The sequence below is a fragment of the Nelumbo nucifera genome, chromosome 1 (genome assembly GCF_055504915.1).
Source record: "Nelumbo nucifera cultivar China Antique chromosome 1, China Antique-T2T, whole genome shotgun sequence".
Classification (NCBI taxonomy): domain Eukaryota; kingdom Viridiplantae; phylum Streptophyta; class Magnoliopsida; order Proteales; family Nelumbonaceae; genus Nelumbo; species Nelumbo nucifera.
In genome coordinates, this window is record NC_142649.1 from 190808147 (window position 1) to 190826977 (window position 18831).

Here is an 18831-nt window from a genome sequence, read left to right on the forward strand (position 1 = left end):
TCCATCATCGGTACCACTTACCGGTCAAGTTCTTCATCTCCCATGTCCTACCACGAGATCCCATGCACGGGTTCGTGACAAGAACCTTGTTGCAAGACTCTCATGCACCCATTTCCTTTTGGGTAGAGGCGACCAGCACTGCTATATACCTCATTAATCTTCTTCCCTCTTTTATTTTTCATGATGCTTCTCCCTTCCAATGCTTATTTCATCGACATCCAAACTTTTCTTTACTTCATGATTTTGAGTGTGCTTGCTTTGTTCATTTTCCCCCATGAACGTACAAAACTCACACCTCAGTCGACTCTATGTGCCTTCATGGGTTATAGTTTGGATCATAAAGGGTTTCTTTGTTATGATCCTTAAGTAAGGAATGTCCAAAATTCCAGAAAATGTTGTATTCCTTGAGAATGTTTCCTTTTTTTCTCACATTGTTAAATTGCTTGTTCCTTCTATGTTTGTTTTGTACTCTTTTGAATCCACAGGTACTATAAATTCCACTCCCTAGCCTCTTTCATGGAGTCTCTTCACCAGTATGTAAGGAAGCGAATGGCCACTTTAGAACCTGTTCTCTTGCCCTCTTTTCCACCATCTTACGGCTCCTTTGCTCCTCATGATATTGTAAGTAATACTCTAGTGCCTTCACCTTCTTTGACAATTTCATCTCATCCACCTCTCCATCATTCCTCTTGTGTTTCTAGACCCCTTGACCGTTATGGTTTTCCTACCAATCATAGCTCTTTTTTTTATTGTCCTGACATGTATAAATATTCCAAAGACTCATCAACAGGCTATGGCAATTTCTCATTGGCAAAAAGCTATGGACACCAAAGTTTAGGACCTCACAGAAAATGATACATGGAATCTTGTTTCTACACCCTTAGATGCTTCGATCATTGGGAGTAGATGGGTATATTCCATCAAACTGAAATCAAATGATAGTCTTGATAGATACAAAGCTCACTTAGTTGCACAATGATACAAACAATAATATGGGATAGATTATGATGAGATGTTTGCTCCCATAGCTAAGATGACCACTATTCGTTTGTTGCTAGTCATATATGCATCTAAACACTTGGAGATTCATTAGATGGATGTCAAAAACGCTTTCCTACATAGGGATATCAAGGGAATTATTTATATGAAGCCTCCACAAGGGTACTATGATGGTTCTCCCTTGGTGTGTTGACTTAAAAAGTCCTTGTATGGTCTTAAAAAGCCCCCAAGGCATAGTTTGAGAAATTTTGTTCAGTAATCATAAATGCAGGGTTCACTCAGAGTTCCCTAGATCATTCACTGTTCATATCCAGACACCCCCAAGGAATTACACTATTACTTATGTATGTGGATGACATTCTCATTACTGATGATGGCAGTCATTGCATTTCTTCTTTAAAGCAGCTTCTCAGTCAGCCCTTCAAGATGGACCTTGGTCATCTTACTTATTTCTTGGGGCTAGAAGTCACTCATTCTTCCCCTGGGTATTTTGTTACTCAACACAAGTATGCAATGGATCTTTTGAAATTCGCAAACCTGAGTGATGATAAATAGGTTGACACACCTCTTGAGATGGATATGAAACTCTCAAAGGATGATGGGGACGCCCTAGAAGATGCTACTCTTTATCGATAGCTTGTTGGTATCCTTACCTACCTTACCATGACAGTTTGGATATTTCTTATGCTGTCCAAGTGGTCAGTCAGTTTGTCTCTTCTCCTTGACAACCACACATGACTATAGTTCTTCGTATTATCTAATACATTCGTGGAATACTTTCGCATGGCATCTTCTTTCTTGCATATACTCAACTCAGTCTATCCGCTTATGCATATGCTGATCGAGCAGGATGTCCAGATACCTAAGAATCCACTATTGGTTGGTGTGTCTTTCTTGGGGGCTCTCTCATATCCTAGAAGTGTAAAAAGTAACCTATTGTCCCCAAGTCCTCTACTAAGGCTGAGTATATAGGGCTATGTCCTCTGTCTGTAATGAGATTATATGGCTAAGAGTCATTCTTGATGACTTTGGTATCTCCTTGGCATCTCCAATTTCAATTTATGCTAACAATGTAATGTTATCAAGATTGCATCCAACACAGTCTTCCATGAGCAGACCAAACATATAGAGGTTGACTGTCATTTCATCCGAGATCAATTTTCTGTTGGACACATATCTTTGTCGCATGTATCTTTTACCTTACAACTCATTGTTCACAAAGGCTATGACCCATGCTCGTCACTAATTTCTAGTTGACAAACTGATGGGGGGGGGGGGTGTAAAGACTAATTTATGTTGCTTGGGAGCAACTTTTTATGCTATATTTTATGTACATTATTCTTTCTTTATTTTCTTGTAAAGTCATAGTTCTCCTTTACAATTGTCCTTTCCATATTTGTGTTATTTTATTCTTTACTGTAAGAGGACACAACTGTCATTTCCATATTTGTGTACACTACTCTTATATAAGAAAATCCTTCGGGGCGTGTAGATCATTAGATACACCCTTTCATATTCTCTGTGCAGTTTGGACTGTCTCTGTCATAAAGTAAACCCAAAACAAAATTAAATGAGAGTTTGCATTTTTTCATTTGCACTCTCATGCATTTGTACTAGTACAAATAAAATTACATTGCAATGAAACACAACCTAAGGCTTTGTTTGGAAGGAGTACAAATACAAATATGTATAGTGCAAATACATATAAAATAATAAAAAATATAAGGTTTTGCACTTTACATAGTTGTATTGCACTTCTTCCAAACTGAGCCTAAGGCTGTGTTTGATTGCAATGCAAATTTATTTGCATTAGTACAAATGCATGGGAGTGCAAATGAAAAAAAATGCAAATTCTCATTTAATTTTGTTTTGGGTTCTACTTTATTCTGCACCATGTCTTAATTTACTTCATTTGTACTACAATCAAACAAAATAAACTAAAACTTGAAACAAAAATAGATCAGAATTTATACTCAAATCATTTGCACTGTCATAGTTTTGCAGCAGTGCAAATTTATTTGCATTGCAACCAAATACAGCCTAAGGCTTCATTTGGTTGCAGTGCAATTTTATTCAAAAATAAATGCATAGGAGTGCAAATGGAAAAAAATGCAAATTCTCGTTTAATTTTGTTTTTGGTTTTACTTTATTCTATTTCATGCCTTAATTTATTTTATTTGTAATACAATAAGACAAAATAAACTAAAATTTGAAACAAAAATAGGCTAAAGTTTAAACTCAAATCATTTACACTGTTATAGTTTTGCATCAATGCAAATTTATTTGCATTGCAACCAAACACAGCCTGAGTTCCAAAAGACCTAAAAAAGGGGCCCATCATAAGATGAGACATGATGGGATGAGCAACATTGTTAAAAGTCCCGATCAATCCATGAGGATATAGGCCAGGGCGGGCAAATACTATTGTCCTAACAAGAGGTCAACTACTCTATATTTTGGCATCACTCCCTCCAATTAAAATTGCGGTAAACCAGATGAAAGGCCTAATTATAGACCTTCAAGAAGAGCCTGTGAGTCAGCTTCCAGGACCGAACAAAGAGGGATAGATCGAGCAGCAGCTAGAATTACATAGCCTGTGTGATCACGAGCTCACATCTGCCTGCCCCCCCACAGAATGTGCCCCAAAAACATTTTACATGCACATCTCAGCATATATTGAGAATATTTCCCAATAATAAATACGGGAGATATTTTTAATACACGGTTGGGATGTGCTATAAGACGTTTTTAGGCGCATTCTATAAGGGATAGATGCTACTTTGTGTGATCATGGGCTATCACACCAATAATATTATTTTAAGATCAAAATAAAGTTTATATCCTTTATCGGGTATATCATATCGTATCTTTAATAATTCGATACATCTACAAAGATATATTAATAATTAAAACCATGGATAAAAAATCATGCATCCAAACAACGGGCTGGTGGAAACAAATGTTAAGTATATTAAAAGAAATTAAACTAAACACGTGCTGATTGGTTGGTGGAAGATGGACAGCGCATATAAGAAGAACTCAGTGAACCATGGGTACGTAGAGACCCTAAAAGAAGCAAAAGTAGAAGCAATGCAAGCTCAGTGACAGACTCGATCAAGGTAAAGGATACCCATCTCAAAGACAATAACAAAATTGATTCCTGACCGACCAAGTACATCGTGTACTCCAACTCTCCAAGTGAAGTGAGACCGATCACACACAGACAGCTGGAGTCTGGAGGCAGACAAAAGCGAATGGCTTGGTGAGAGGGATTATAGTGGTTAGGGAGTTCTGTTAAATGACATTAACAATGGAGAGAAGGGGTTGTTAGTTCAGGTAGGGGTGTCAATTGGACTGGATTTGGTCCAGTCCAATGTGAGTCCATTACAAATGGATCTGGTCCAATCCAGTTTAAAGAATATTTTGGACCATTTTGAACCAGTTTAGAGACTGTTCAATTTGTTCAAATTCCTGTTAATTTAGATTGGTTTCAACTCAAATCTGATCCATTGACACCTATATATGTTCTTATCTTCTATTAATGGATCAGATATTATTTTATTCCAATATAAAATTATTATGGACAGACCAGATTCAATCCAATATCTTATATTGGTTCGTCCAAATTCAGTATATTTTATTGGTCCGTTCAATCCGTCCAAATAGATTTTGATTTGAACTGAATCCAACCCAAAAGAAAAAGATCTTTTGGATATCAAAATTAAAATTTAAACCTTTTTTAACAATTTCAGTGAGTCAATCAGTCTCTGTCTCTGTCTCTCTGAATTCGATCATGGGGCCTCTATCACGTGTTTTTTCACACGACAGGGGAGCATGCCGATGAATAATACAGTTAATACTTTGTGAAGAGTGAAGTCAGTCTGAACTGGCCAAATGCCTCGTTTGGTCCCACACAGTGGAAGGTCTGAGGTCTCTCTTACCAACAGAACAGGAAAAGAAGACTGCTTTGAACAGCCAGAATAACCTTTTTTAAGTACTGAATTACTTCTTTCCTTTTCATTTTATTTAATTATTATAGCTAAAGTTATTTCTTTTGTCATCAGTTAGCGGTGTTTGAAGTTTGCAGTGAGGCACCCAACATTGTAGATCAGGCTCAGTTTGGAAAGAGTACAAATGTAAATATATATAAAATAATACAATATATAAGGTTTTACACTTTACATATTTGTATTTCTACTTCTTTCAAATTCAACTTTAATGTTTTAAAACCCATGTGGAGGTTAAACAAAGCTAAAAATTAAGATTTAAGACAAAAGGTTATATTCTTAAAATTACTTAAAATAAAAAAAAAAAAATCATTTAAATTAAACATCCGAACAAAAAATTATATTCTTTAGAAGTTTTCATATACATTTAGTGTATAATTCATCATGACTTGATTATCGGAGATAGAACAGGTCAGCAGTTCAACTACCCAGATCTAATGGTTTTTTATTAGGTCAACAATTTTGATTTGAACGATTCAACTAACTGAGTCAACGGTAGATTAAAAACACTGTATTAGATCCATATATTTCATTCAGTCAAGGATCTCTTTATTCCTTGCACATGCTATCTATGTGCTAGCCTTCAAAACTAAATGCCCTTGATCAGTTTTTTATTTCTAGAATATATTTTGATTATTTTCAAATAAACAAGTTGTATCATGTGATAATGGCTAGGTTATTCTCTATATATGGATCAGTTTAGGGTGATCATTTTTAGCTAGGTTCGGTTGAAACATATAATAAATTAAATATAAATAATTATAACATAATATAAATTATTATATATTAAACATAATGTATTTACTGACGTAGGCCTGGGCCTGCCCAGCCCCACAATAAGGGCGCTGTGTATGTAGCATGAAGCATTAACTCATTTTGATGATTAATCAGGAACAAGGAAATAGAAATAATAATAATAATAATAATAATAATAATAATAATAATAATAATAATAATAATAATAATAATAATAATAATAAAAAAAAAAAAAAAAACACCCGAAGGTCATATTCTTAGGTTGTATGAAAAATAGAAACAGCATTACTTCTATTAATAGTGGCATTGGCACTTGTAAATAGGGGTGTCAATGACCAGTTTTGGATTGGATCCTATCTAATCCAAAATCAATTTGGATGAATTGGATGGAACAGTAAGATATATTGAATTGGATTGGATCTGGTCCATCCATAATGAATTTATATTAGATTGGGTTAGATTGAGCCAATATCTGATTCATTGATAGAAGATATATAAGAGTATAGGTATCAATGAATAGGTATGTATTAGAATCGGTCTAAATTAAAATAAATTTGAATATACTAGATGGTCCAAACATTAAATTAGATCCGTCTAAATCCAGTCCAATTGACACCCCTACTTGCAAATGCACGTATATAAGAGGAGAGAGAGTAAGAGACAGTGAAAAATGAATTGGCTAAAGCACGATTGCACCGTTGCTGGTGGCAGTCTAGTATTAACGTATTAACATTTAGGCCCCGTCAAGAACCTGATTGAGATTGGAATAGAGATAGGTATTAAATAACCGTGATAGCATACTGATATAGTGATATTTACACTTGGTCGGGAACTGGAAGCAGCGATGGTGATGGATTTGAACCCTACACAAAGGGAAAATCGACCACCACCAAAACAGGGGTTCAATCTTGGTGCCCAACAGACTGAACCTCCATATGTCAAAAGTTTCTTCCAGCAAAATTTTGGATTCCCTCTCTCAAAAGGTTCTGTCAAAATCTTGGATTATTTCTCTTTCAACTTGAATGCGGAAAAGAGCAGAGTTTTGGCGTTTTATTTTAATTGATATATCGATTGTAATAGAATGGGATTGATTGATTAATTTCAGTTCAAAGTTATAAACGACAAAAGACGACCGCCCAATATTTTCCTTTTTACATGTTTTGATTTTTCATCCAAGCATATGGCAACGTATGGTTTTCAAAACCGGACCGAATCGGATGGTTGGATCAGAAAAACTGAAAATTGGTCAGGTGATTGATTATATTTCCCCCAAATCGATCTCTGAGTCAGAAACTGGACCGAACCAATTTGGTCTCTAAATCGGTTTTAAAAACCATATGGCAACAGTTCTAAAGACCATCAGCTCTAAACCACCACTTTAGAACGTTTTTTTATAATAATATTAACCCAAATAAATGACATTCTGAAAAACGAACAAAGCCTTAATATTGTCTATATAATTGGATATAGTCTGTGTCAAGGTAGTCCTGATCCCATCCCAGATAAATAAATATTCAGAACCAGCCCTAAAGTCTGTAATAACTGACCTATAACCGACCCAATTGTTAATCTGAATTCTGAACTACCGATCATGTCTAACTTGATAAAGACCCTAATATACTTTTAATAAGACAATATAAAATATTATTAAACTACCATGAAAAAGATAGTATTAGATTGGGGTATCATAGCAATATCACTAATATGTTCATATGCATACATATACATTATAGTTGGGACATAATACACCTTAAACCAATTCCAATCTAATTATAATTTTGGGACATAATATAAAACCCATAACCACCCAATTATATTTGGAACATTGTTTTCTAGACCTAGACCTTACATGGTGTTCTATAGTGCATGTGCATCTCCCGCCCCCACACCCCTAATGGTGTGGATATAGCAGGGTTCATGTGAGGTCCATTAATATTATGATGATTTTGCACCTCCACATTCAGAAGGACCTTAATGAACCATTCAAGTATCGGGTTATCATTAAAACTAGACAGTTAAACCCCATATAATGGGTCGATTTGGCTGTCCAATCCATTGATAACCATATTAATATTTTCTTTTTCTGTTTAAGCTTCACCTATACTCTCTTTTCAAAGGAATATAATGGAGAAAAACCATGGTTTTTAAAAATGACACAAAGATTGAATCAGTTAAGGGTTCAGTTATCGGGTCGAATGGTCTAACTGTTTGAATTGAACGACCCTTTCTAATAATAAAAAAAATAACGTTCAAAATCATTCAAACGGTTATTCGCTCGAGTCAACAGTTTGCTGACCAAAATCAATGGTTTTGGGCAAATTTTTCGGTTTTGGAGAAAATCGAAACCGATCATCTGACTGATTCCCGGTTTTTCGATTTGACCATTCGGTCCGATCCAATTTTGAAAACCATGACAAAAATAAACACTGAGAATTTGAAATTACCATTCCAAAACCTACATCAAGTTCCAGGTCAGTGAATATTATTGAGCGAAACTATAGTTAGGTGGATTGTTAATTGATGGAAGCGCTTTAAAGCATACATTATTATATAAGCAAACATTTATAAAGAACATTAAAAAGGGAAAGCTTTTAGCTTTATAAGGACAACTTGAAAAGGATATTTGGCCCATTTGCATAATTTATAGAATGATAGAGGTGGGGCACTAGTCTTTCCTTTATTCTCCTAGTGTTGCTTGTACACCATCAATTCGTTAAACCACCTTTTTAATAGAATATATATATATATATTGTGGGCACTGCAGAATCCAACCCAATTTCATATTTTGATGTGAGTTCACGTCTGCTGCGACATGGTTGCAGCATTTGGTTGGGACCCCTCAATAAAATGTGAACAAGGTAGTATTTGTCATGAATTCGTCATTAGCTCAACTGACCTTTTTTAAGGTAAATTGCTAAAACTTTCCTAAAGTTTTAGACTATTGTTGAAACCTTTCTTGAAATTCAGTAATTGGAGTTATCTCTCTGAACTTTTTGACACAGTTGCAAGTTGATATATTCTGTTGGAATCTTCTAACAAGAGGTATGGAAATGTCTAAATTAAATAACATGTAATTACTTTGACCCAAATGTATATTTTTCAAAATTTCTCTTTATATCAATCGCCATACCAAGCCCTTCCAATCTTTTTTTTTTTCAAAATTTATTTATTTTCCAAATATGCTCTTCATATTAATTGCTCAAAGGTAAAATTGCAACTTTAAACTCTTTTTTTTGCTGTTATTCATAAAGTTTGTATTTGTTATTTACCGTAGAAATCAGCCTCAATAGTAACTGCAAGGGTATTTTGGATATTTTTGTATTTTTTGTTAAAGGATTTTGACAAAGGGGGTCTACTTGTAACTATGCTAAAAAATTGAAGGGAAGTAATTACAATTTCCAAATTTGGGGAGGTTTCAGCAAGGGTGAAAAACTCAGGAGAGATTTCAGCAAGTTGCCTTTTTTTTTAATTTTTAATTTTTTTTTTCAAATGCAGACGTCTCTTTATCTCAATGGGGTCCCAACAGAGTGCCGTGGTCATGGTCGCAGCAGATGTGATATCTTTAGATGTAGGGTTACTTGCTTTACTGGTACCTTTTCTCCTTCAAATGAAAAATAGGTTATTTAAAGGACAGAGATACCCTAAGCGAAGATACACTGAAGAGGGATAAACAAAGGAGGGCTGTCAAAAGCTAAAGCACTTACCTTTAAAGGCTACCAATTCTAGTTGTTGGAAGTTGTCCATCTCATAGTCATGAAAGTGATTGAAGGTTGGTTGGCTGGGTTGATTAAAAAGGCATATTTTACTATAAAGCTAAGAGAAAGGCTTGAAAATGAAAGAATTTTGTGTACAAAGTCCATGTTAAGTGCCTATTTCTGCAACTAGAAACTATATATTTATGAATTATGAGTATGAAGGTGTTTGGAAGCAAATATTGTGCTTTCTTTCAAAGGCATTTCGCTTGTGCTTGGTTTTAACTTTTAACTCGAAGACTGCATATTAAGGCCCTGTTTGGTTCACGGGAATAGGGGTCTAGAATTGAAATCGAAATGGATTATTCTAATTTCAATTATTTGCTGGTTGAGTGGAATCAGAATCTCATTTCCATTCCTGCTAGAAGGATATTTCCCTATTTGAGGGAATGACCATTCTTGATCACTCGGTAATGAAATCCCATTCCTGTTGATTCTAATTCTCATTCCCATTCCTATCTGAACCAAACAGACTATGGGACTATGGAAATAAACCATTCTGATTTCAATTCCAACTGCAAACCAGACAAATCTTAAGTTTGTCAAACTCTGAGTAGGGGTGATCATGGGCTGAGCTTTGCACTTATGATAAGGGTTGTAGCTTAGGCCCGGGCCCGGCTCAGGGTTTTGGGCCTGTAACATAAGCCTTAGCCCAAGTCTACACGGGTTCGGGTCGGGCCGAGCCTGATTCCGGGCCACTGTCTTTCATATATAAAATATTACGTATCTATAATATTTTAAATTATACATGTCATGTTATAATTTTATATATAAAATATATAATATAATATAAAATAATATGTATACATATATATACATTATACACAAAATGTGTAAGTTTAAATATATCCAGGTTGGGTCGGGCCTGAACACAAAACCTGGAATTTCCAGGCCCAAGCCTGGAATTTCCGGGCCGAGCTTGTGCAGGCTAGGCTGGGCTGAAATGATCACCCCTAACTCCGAGGCTTAATTTGGAAGCAGCACAAATGCAAATGTGCAAAGTGTAAAACCTTATATTTTGTATTATTGTGTATGTATTTGCACTGTACATATTTGCATTTGTACTAAGAGTGAAGTATTAATGATGGGGCTGTGTTTGGCATGCTTTCACAGAATTAATTTAACTTAAAACTCATTCTTGAAATAGTGATTCTTTGAAAACTTAACCTAATCCTGTGGAGAAGATATCTTTGGAATGTGCCAGGTAGAGAGAGCAAGTTGGCACCACCGTTTTGAATCCCAAAACAAATTCTTCCAAGTAGAACTGCTCCATCCTTATCTTATAATTCCTCTCACCATCAGTCATTTTGCATGTACTGTCTGAGATCATGTATGCATTCAAGGACAAATTGAATGATTGCTGCATTTAGGGACTGTGGACTGGGGTGCCTTTGGATTCCACAAATATATGCGCTCATGTGGTTCCAAGGTATGCGCTCTAAAGGGTCCTAGAAAAGTAAAGATGCCTTTGCTTTGTCCCTTTGTGTGCAAATGGATCACCCAAGTGTTTAAAAAAAGAGTTAAAAAATAGGCCCGACTCCACCCTCATTGGGTCACGAATGGAGCTGCTGAAGCACCAAACAATCGAGAGAAGAAAGGGAAACCCCATATTTCTTAATGGGTGGATGTGGGATAACCCTTTTTCTTGGTGGGTATTAGAATTTATTTGATCATACATGTGTGATAGCTAGAAGAGAATACAATCTTTTCATGCCTTAAAAGCAAACAAGAATTGTATAAAAGCTGCGAGTCTTGTGATATTTTATGCTTTTAAGTAAAGTAATCACATGGTGAGGAGAAATCTCTTTTGATTAGTGAAAAGTGAAGATAGAGATGATTCTTCCCTAACATTATTTAGGTAGTTAGTGCATGACCCCAAAAATTCCTTCTGATAACACATTGTCTCACTTAAGTGGCTTCTTCTGTTGTTCTTATATGGAAAGAGAAAGAGAGAGAGAGAGAGGCAGATTCAATCATGAGAAATGAGATATGACTCGTGAGTAGGCGTCTTGATTGATAAATTAGAAGACTTTCCTTGCGGTAGGTAAGGACTAAATTTTAAATTTTGCATGTATGTATGCGTTTTCTTTCTTTGTGTAGCGATAGTCTCTATCCTCAGTCTCTCAATTTGAATGTTGAAAGATATTTCAGCCTAATTCTGCCCGACTATGCCTAACTGTTCTAGGTGGACCACTCCCTCTTCCTTTTCCTGCCTTTCATTTGGGAGGTCATCTCATATTTCAATGAAATCGCCTCATTTTTCATCCCCCCTAACCATCCTTTTCAACAAAGAGACTGGAATTAGTCTCTCTCTATCCATACCCTCTGTATATGCAAACGAAGTCATCAATAAACCATTAATTTATTTATAACAATGATCAAGGTTGTTACTGATGAGAATAATATAGTGATCAGCTCTCTGTTTTCATGGGGTTTAGTCGCAAAACTTAACAAATTAGGGTGTATTTGGTTCATGCTTATATTCATGTTTCGTTTGGTTTATAAATCACTATTCAAATCAGTGTTTTGATTTTTTTTTTTTTTGTAATAAAAGGGTGGGTCCATTCAAAAATAGTTTTTTTCTTTTTTTTTTTAAGTTTTGCAAGCAGAGATAACATGGTTTGCTGATGTAAATATGACACAAGACTTGCATATGCATCTCTCACTCAACAAAATAGCTCCTAACATCATAATGTTTTTATACAATAAATTATGATAACATCAAAAGTAAAGAACGAAAGCGCATTACACGTACATGAATCGTGCAATCAATAAGCACATATCATGTTTTAGAAAATAGACCACACCATACTAAATACTACCTTAATAATCCAAAATAAGACTGCTGTTTTTTAAGATAGTGTTTGGCATCGATGCCAAAAATGATGATATATCAGTGCTATATTGGTCTAGAAAATGGTAATATGTTTGGAATTGTTTTTTTTATAAAAAAATGGTACTTTAAATCTATGTCGGGAAAATGCCAAATTCGATATTTTCTTAATTTAGAGGTCGTTATTATCAACGAAAACATGATGTGACAGTGATATGGACTTCCTATAATGGGTACAATTGCTGAAAACAGATATAAAATACTGATATCAAACAGAATGTGTTACTATTGCCCTAGAATAATTTCTACTAATAACAACGTTTTCAAGCAAAAAAAATAATCGTTTTTTCAAAAAATGATGCTTCCAACACACATATATAGCATTGATGTCAAATATATACTAAGCATATCCAAGAATAGAAGGTATCCAATTAAGAACAAAGGGACCCAACATCAGTAATTTTCTTGAGTTGTCAATATAGCCCAAGTCAGGATGTAGCTATCCTATGTTTGGTCCTCAATCGTTTATTGTTGGTAGAAATAAGGTCAGTGTTTTTTTGACACTTGAATGAGTCAAGATCTCCTCCATGAGAGTCATCAATCAAGGGTGGGTCGTGGGTGAGAGACCCACCAAATCAGGATTAAAAAATGACCCCCCTGAATCCTGATGGTGTAATACTGGACTCTGGCGGGTCAAGCCAATAACCACTCCACACTCCATCCCAAATTCCACAGTCCAAACAAACCCCAAGGTGAAAAGCGTACAAAAGTAACATTGCCCACTCTGAATGTTCAGACTCCTCTCAGAGATTCTTGGCTTCTACCCATAAGGAGGAGAAAAAAAAATTAGGATGAGGAATGTCAAGAAAAACTAATAATCTGTCGTTATACCTAATAGCCCTGCGTCTCTCTTTAACTACTAATAAACAAAAAAGAAATTTCGTTCTTAACACGTGGCAATCAAAGTCAAGTCCCGTGCACAAATCACGAGGGTTTTCTCTCACGAGAAAAAGGCACGTAATCAAGTACGAGATTTCGCAAACAAATTTGAAATTTGAAATGCCTCATATTTACCAATTTCTTCTCCCTTTAATTCAAAAGGAAATTAGAAAACGAAATAAATGTGGGCTGATTGGCTCCTCTCTTCACGCCAAGAAGCAGGGAAACAATAAAATACTGAAAGTAAATTTTCCATCTCTTCTCGCGATAAAATGGAAAAATCTTGAGACCGTGAATTTCAAGAAAGCTGTCGCCACTCGCTCTATAGAGGTTTTTCCTTGTCTTTTACCATAGAAGGAATCAACATCGTCTGATCCGAAGACCGGAGTAAACTGTTGCGCCCGTCTGATGCAAGAGGACACTGGACACCCCCTCTGATTGTTTGGATCTCAGGATCCGAACTCGAGGACAAGCTTTTTTAAATCTTCGCGTTGTCTGGCAAACCCGAAACCCGGAAATGTTTTACGCAAAGTCATTACTTTATTCTGCTTCCGAGCTCCGAGTAATAATTAGCTTCCTCTCAAAGAATGTGTTTCCGTAAATGCCCCGAGAAGTACGAGTTAATTAATTGAACTGGTAAAGGCCGCTTGGGGTTGAAGTAGTCTTTTGATGTCAGATCGGATTGATTTGAGGAGCAGAGTGCCAGAGAGACAACTGTTGAGCTTGAGCAGAAAAGTACGGTTGGTTGCTAATAAGTAATAAACAACAACGGAGTTCATGTGGGTCCCACTATGAGTTTGATCAACTTGTTTTTTACTTAGAATCCGATTCATTAAAAAAAATTGGATTTTTTTCTCTGCAAGACAACCAAACACGCCCTTGTACAAAGCTTCGTTTCCGTTTGTTGCAATGCAGCGGGTGAAGTGAAATCCAAAAATATACGCAGTAAGCAAGAGGTAATTTTACGATTTTACCCCGTCTCATTCTCTTGGCGTGAACTCCAAAGAGCCAATAAAGGGTATTTATGTTTCCGAATCACTGAATGTGAGAGATTGACAGAACGGACGGTCCACCATCTTTTTCGTTTCCCCGTTTTCCGAAACCACATGATGGATCAAACGGTTGTAGTTATTTTGTTCTGGTTTTGGTAATGCCCCCTTGTCGTTGCTGTATTGTCATTCGTGTCTACAAAATTTGTTCGAAAAAACTTCTGTCTCTCTCTCTCTCTCTCCTCTTTCTGTTCCAGTTTCACACTATCTTCTCTTGGTACGATAAGAGAAGCAGAGAGCTTGACCGGTTACTTTCCATTCCCTTGTGGAGTCCGCATGCCGTATCATCCTCCGAGATTCGAATTCTCTCAATCTCTCTGCTGCATTACTTAAAGAAAAACAAAGATATAGAGAGATAGGAACGGACAAGGAGAGATTTCTTGGTGTCTTTGGTGTGAACCGGAGATGGGTTTGTTGGCTTCTCTCCTTTGTGTTCTCGCTTTCTTTGCATTCTCTAGTTTGAGACTGGCTTGTGGGAACCCAGAGCTCAACGCCCTCATGGAGATGAAGGCTGCTCTCGACCCAGAAAATAGGTTCCTTTCCTCTTGGACTAGCGACGGTGAGCCGTGCAGTGGCTCTTTCGAAGGTGTGGCGTGTAACGAGCTTGGAAAAGTGGCCAACATTTCGTTGGTGGGGAAGGGTCTCACCGGCAGGCTTCCTCCGGCAGTTGCTGGCCTTAAAAGCTTATCGGGTCTGTATCTACATTTCAACTCATTATCCGGAGGGATACCCAGAGAAATCTCCAATCTCACTGAGCTCTCTGATCTCTATCTCAATGTCAACAATTTCTCTGGGAACATTCCTTCGGAAATCGGAAACATGGCTAGTCTTCAAGGTTAGTAGTCAGAAGACACAAAACTCGTCTCTGTTTACTGATAAATATATTTTTTTCTGTCTATCCTTCCTTCCCCGAAGTTATCTTTATCTGTGGTTTACTTCTTCGGCAACTTGAATAGTTTCTTGGGCTATATGTGGAAGTGAGTGAAGTGGTAGGACAAGAAAAAAAAAGAAAAAACTGAAAGGAAAAATTTTTCCTGTTCTTTTTCACTGTTTTTGTTGTTAGTAGGCTCGGCTGATTTATGTTCTCCACATCTTGAGCAAATGGGTTATCTCCTAGTCCTAGGTGACTTGTTATCTCTGAATGTAATGGAAAATAACTTCAATATTGCTTTCAGTTTTTTTGGATCTTTTTTCTTCCTCCCCATTTTCTGTCTTCCGTTTGGAACGGGTAGAGTCTGTAGCATAAGATGTAAAACTGCATGAAATGAAAAAGAGAAACTAAACTTGTTCAGAGAGTACTGCTTTTATTCTTAAATTAATGTTTCAACGTCTCATGTCCAGATTTTCATTCTTTTAGGGAACATTTGTAGTCTCTGAGATAGATAATGGAACGGGACATCGAAATACCTTAGTTACTGTTTCAGATTTTTTCTTTTCTTTTTCAGTTCTTCTCTGCACTTGGTTTATCGGGGTTTGTTTTTTGTGTAGTCTTGCAGCTCTGCTATAACCAGTTGACGGGAAGCATACCGACGCAGCTGGGGTCTTTGAAGAGGCTAACCGTTCTCGCTTTGCAGTTTAATCAGTTATCTGGTGCCATTCCCGCGAGTTTAGGGGATCTGGAAATGCTCATGAGGCTGGATTTGAGCTTTAATAGACTCTTTGGTTCAATTCCTGTAAAGCTAGCTGATGTTCCTACTCTGGAAGTTCTAGACGTTCGTAACAACACCCTTTCGGGCAATGTTCCTCCTGGTAATTGTTCTCTCTTATAATCTATGCTTTTGAGTTTTTCTGTTGTTATTTCAGTTTTATTATGTTTTGGGATGAAGTTAAAAACCCGTTATTTATCTGTTTTTCTTCCCAATTTTTTCAATGTGTGAAGCCTTGAAGAGACTCAATGAAGGATTTCAGTATGGAAATAACTCGAACCTATGTGGAGTTGGGTTTTCTACCTTGCAAGTTTGCAGTGCTTCAGATCATCTGAACCCCAACAGACCTGAACCCTTTGGACCAGGCACTAATGGCCTTGCTACGAGAGACATCCCAGAATCTGCCAATTTACAGGCACATTGCAACCAGACCCACTGTTTGAATTCAACAAAAACTTCCCAAATAGCTGTTACTGTTGGAGTTGTCTCAGTTACTGTTGCATTGGCAGTTACTGGCCTTCTCACATTTTCATGGTATCGTCGACGGAAACAGAAGATTGGGAGTGCATTTGATAGTTTGGATAGTCGGCTTAGCACTGACCAAGCCAAGGAGGTCTACAGGAAGAGTGCTTCTCCACTCATCAGTCTTGAGTACTCTAATGGATGGGATCCACTGGCTGATGAGCGGAGTGGAAGTGGCTTCTCCCAGGAAAGCCTCAAGACCTTTAGGTTCAATTTGGATGAGGTGGAGTCTGCAACACAGTACTTCTCTGAGGTAAACTTGTTGGACAAGAGTAACTTCTCGGCAATCTATAAAGGGATTTTGAGAGATGGTTCTGTTGTTGCTATCAAGAGCATTAGCAAGACTAGCTGCAAGTCTGAGGAAGCTGACTTTTTGAAGGGGTTGAACATTCTAGCCTCTTTGAGACATGAAAATCTTGTAAGGCTAAGAGGGTTTTGCTGTTCAAGAGCCAGGGGTGAATGCTTTCTCATTTATGACTTTGTCCCAAATGGAAACTTGTCATGGTATCTTGATGTGAAGGACAGCAATGCCCGTGTGCTTGAATGGTCGACCAGAGTTTCAATCATTATTGGCATAGCCAAAGGTCAGTTTTTTCATCTGCTTTTTCTTGATTGGGTTGTTCTTAGCCTTGTACTCATAAACTCATGATATCATCTATTGATTCATTTTATATAGTGAAATTATCTCAATGGGTTGGGGAGATTTTGTTTCTGTGAGTTGTTGAGTAATTCCTTCAAATGGTTGAAGTTTTTTGGCATGTGAAAATTACCTTGAGGTTTACCTGCCTTGTGATGATTTGGCCTACTGATTCCTTTACTTTGCCTACTCTCTGAAACTTGTATTTTGACTGCTCTGTTCAAAGTGAACCAGGAAATTGAATAGTGGTCGATGAGGGAGAATTCTTTTGGATGTTTTTACTTTTATTTTGTTCTTGTCTCGAGACATTAATATTTGATGCTATTTATTTGCAACCAGGTATTGAATATTTACACAGCAACAAAGCAAACAAGCCTGCTCTGGTTCATCAAAATATATCAGCCGAGAAGGTGCTCATTGATCAACGGTTCAATCCTCTACTCTCAGATTCTGGTTTGCACAAGCTCCTTGCAGATGACATTGTCTTCTCAGCACTCAAGGCCAGCGCTGCCATGGGATACCTAGCCCCTGAGTATACAACCACTGGTCGCTTCACAGAGAAGAGCGATGTATTTGCGTTTGGGATGATTATGTTACAGATCCTTGCCGGGAAGCGGATGATAACCCATTCAATGCGTCTTGGGGCTGAATCATGCAGGTTTGAAGACTTCATGGATGGAAATCTTCAGGGGAAGTTCTCTGAACCTGAGGCTGCAGGGCTAGTGAGAATTGCACTTGTCTGCACACATGAATCTCCAAACCAGCGACCCAACATGGAGATGGTGATTCAAGAGCTGAGTAAGATCCGCAGTGGTTCCTGAGGCCTAGGCTCTGATGACTTAATTTGGTCCCCTGCTTGCAAAATTTCCTCAGTAGTGGGTGGGGTGTGAGAGATGGAGACATCACCATCTCTTCAATGCTAAATCTCCTTGTGCTTAAATTCTTAACCATGATTTGTCCTTCACTAAGGACGAATAGTTGTGCGTCTTAATGTGTTTTGGCCCTTGTAATTGGGAGATAGAGACGGGAGCGGAACGTATTTTTGCCCTCATTTAACCTGTATCGATTTGATCTCTAGCCGTGTACAAGTTGGGTTTCTTTCATTACTTCTTGGGTGTACATGTACTTGTAGCCCCTAATAGCTAATGCTTATTCTACTCAAAATCATGACCAATGAGTTTGCAATCTTGTATTCACTATCCAACATGATCACTTGTTGAGGTTGCAGTTAGACAAACCTGCTTTTGGGTTGCATTGAGAAATATCAATATTTGAACCATAAAACCGGTTTGGATTTCGTTGGTTGACATGACATACTAGCCCTGCTTAAAATGGGTAGGCTTGATCCTTCCTTGAACCCCAAAAGGGGTGTTTAGATTAACCCACATCAGAGTTGGTCCTGGTCTGATGGATAGAAATGCAAATTTTCAATGGAGTGGTAAATTGAGATACTTACTAAGTTGCTATTCACAACATCTGTGGCTGTGTTTCGTTGCAAGTTGCAATGCAAACAAATTTGTACTGATGCAAAACTATGGCAGTGCAAATGATTTTGAGTGTAAATCCCGACTTATTGTTGTTTCAAAATTCTAGTTTGTTTTGTTTGATTGCAGTACAAATGAAGTAAATTAAGTCATGAATCAAGATAAAGTAAAATCCAAAAAAAGTTAAACGAGAATTTGCAATGTTTT

The 18831-nt window shown here is 37.1% G+C and overlaps 1 protein-coding gene across 1 annotated transcript; it reads left to right on the forward strand.

Moving 5' to 3' along the window:
* Positions 1-14446: 14446 nt before the first annotated feature.
* On the forward strand, positions 14447-18304 carry LOC104596242 (LRR receptor kinase BAK1-like). The gene is made up of 4 exons (XM_010257320.3): positions 14447-15170; positions 15824-16084; positions 16215-17087; positions 17480-18304. Exons 1-4 carry the CDS (start codon positions 14741-14743, stop codon positions 17959-17961), a joined length of 2046 nt encoding a protein of 681 aa, XP_010255622.1. The 5' UTR covers positions 14447-14740; the 3' UTR covers positions 17962-18304.
* The last annotated feature ends 527 nt before the right edge of the window (positions 18305-18831 follow it).

Excerpts from the sequence above, each read along its gene's own strand:
- LOC104596242 (XM_010257320.3), top strand. The coding sequence starts at position 14,741 with ATGGGTTTGTTGGCTTCTCTCCTTTGTGTTCTCGCTTTCTTTGCATTC. Across the intron at positions 16,085-16,214 it reads TTCGGGCAATGTTCCTCCTG|CCTTGAAGAGACTCAATGAA; the intron begins GTAATTGTTCTC and ends CAATGTGTGAAG. Across the intron at positions 17,088-17,479 it reads CATTATTGGCATAGCCAAAG|GTATTGAATATTTACACAGC; the intron begins GTCAGTTTTTTC and ends ATTTGCAACCAG.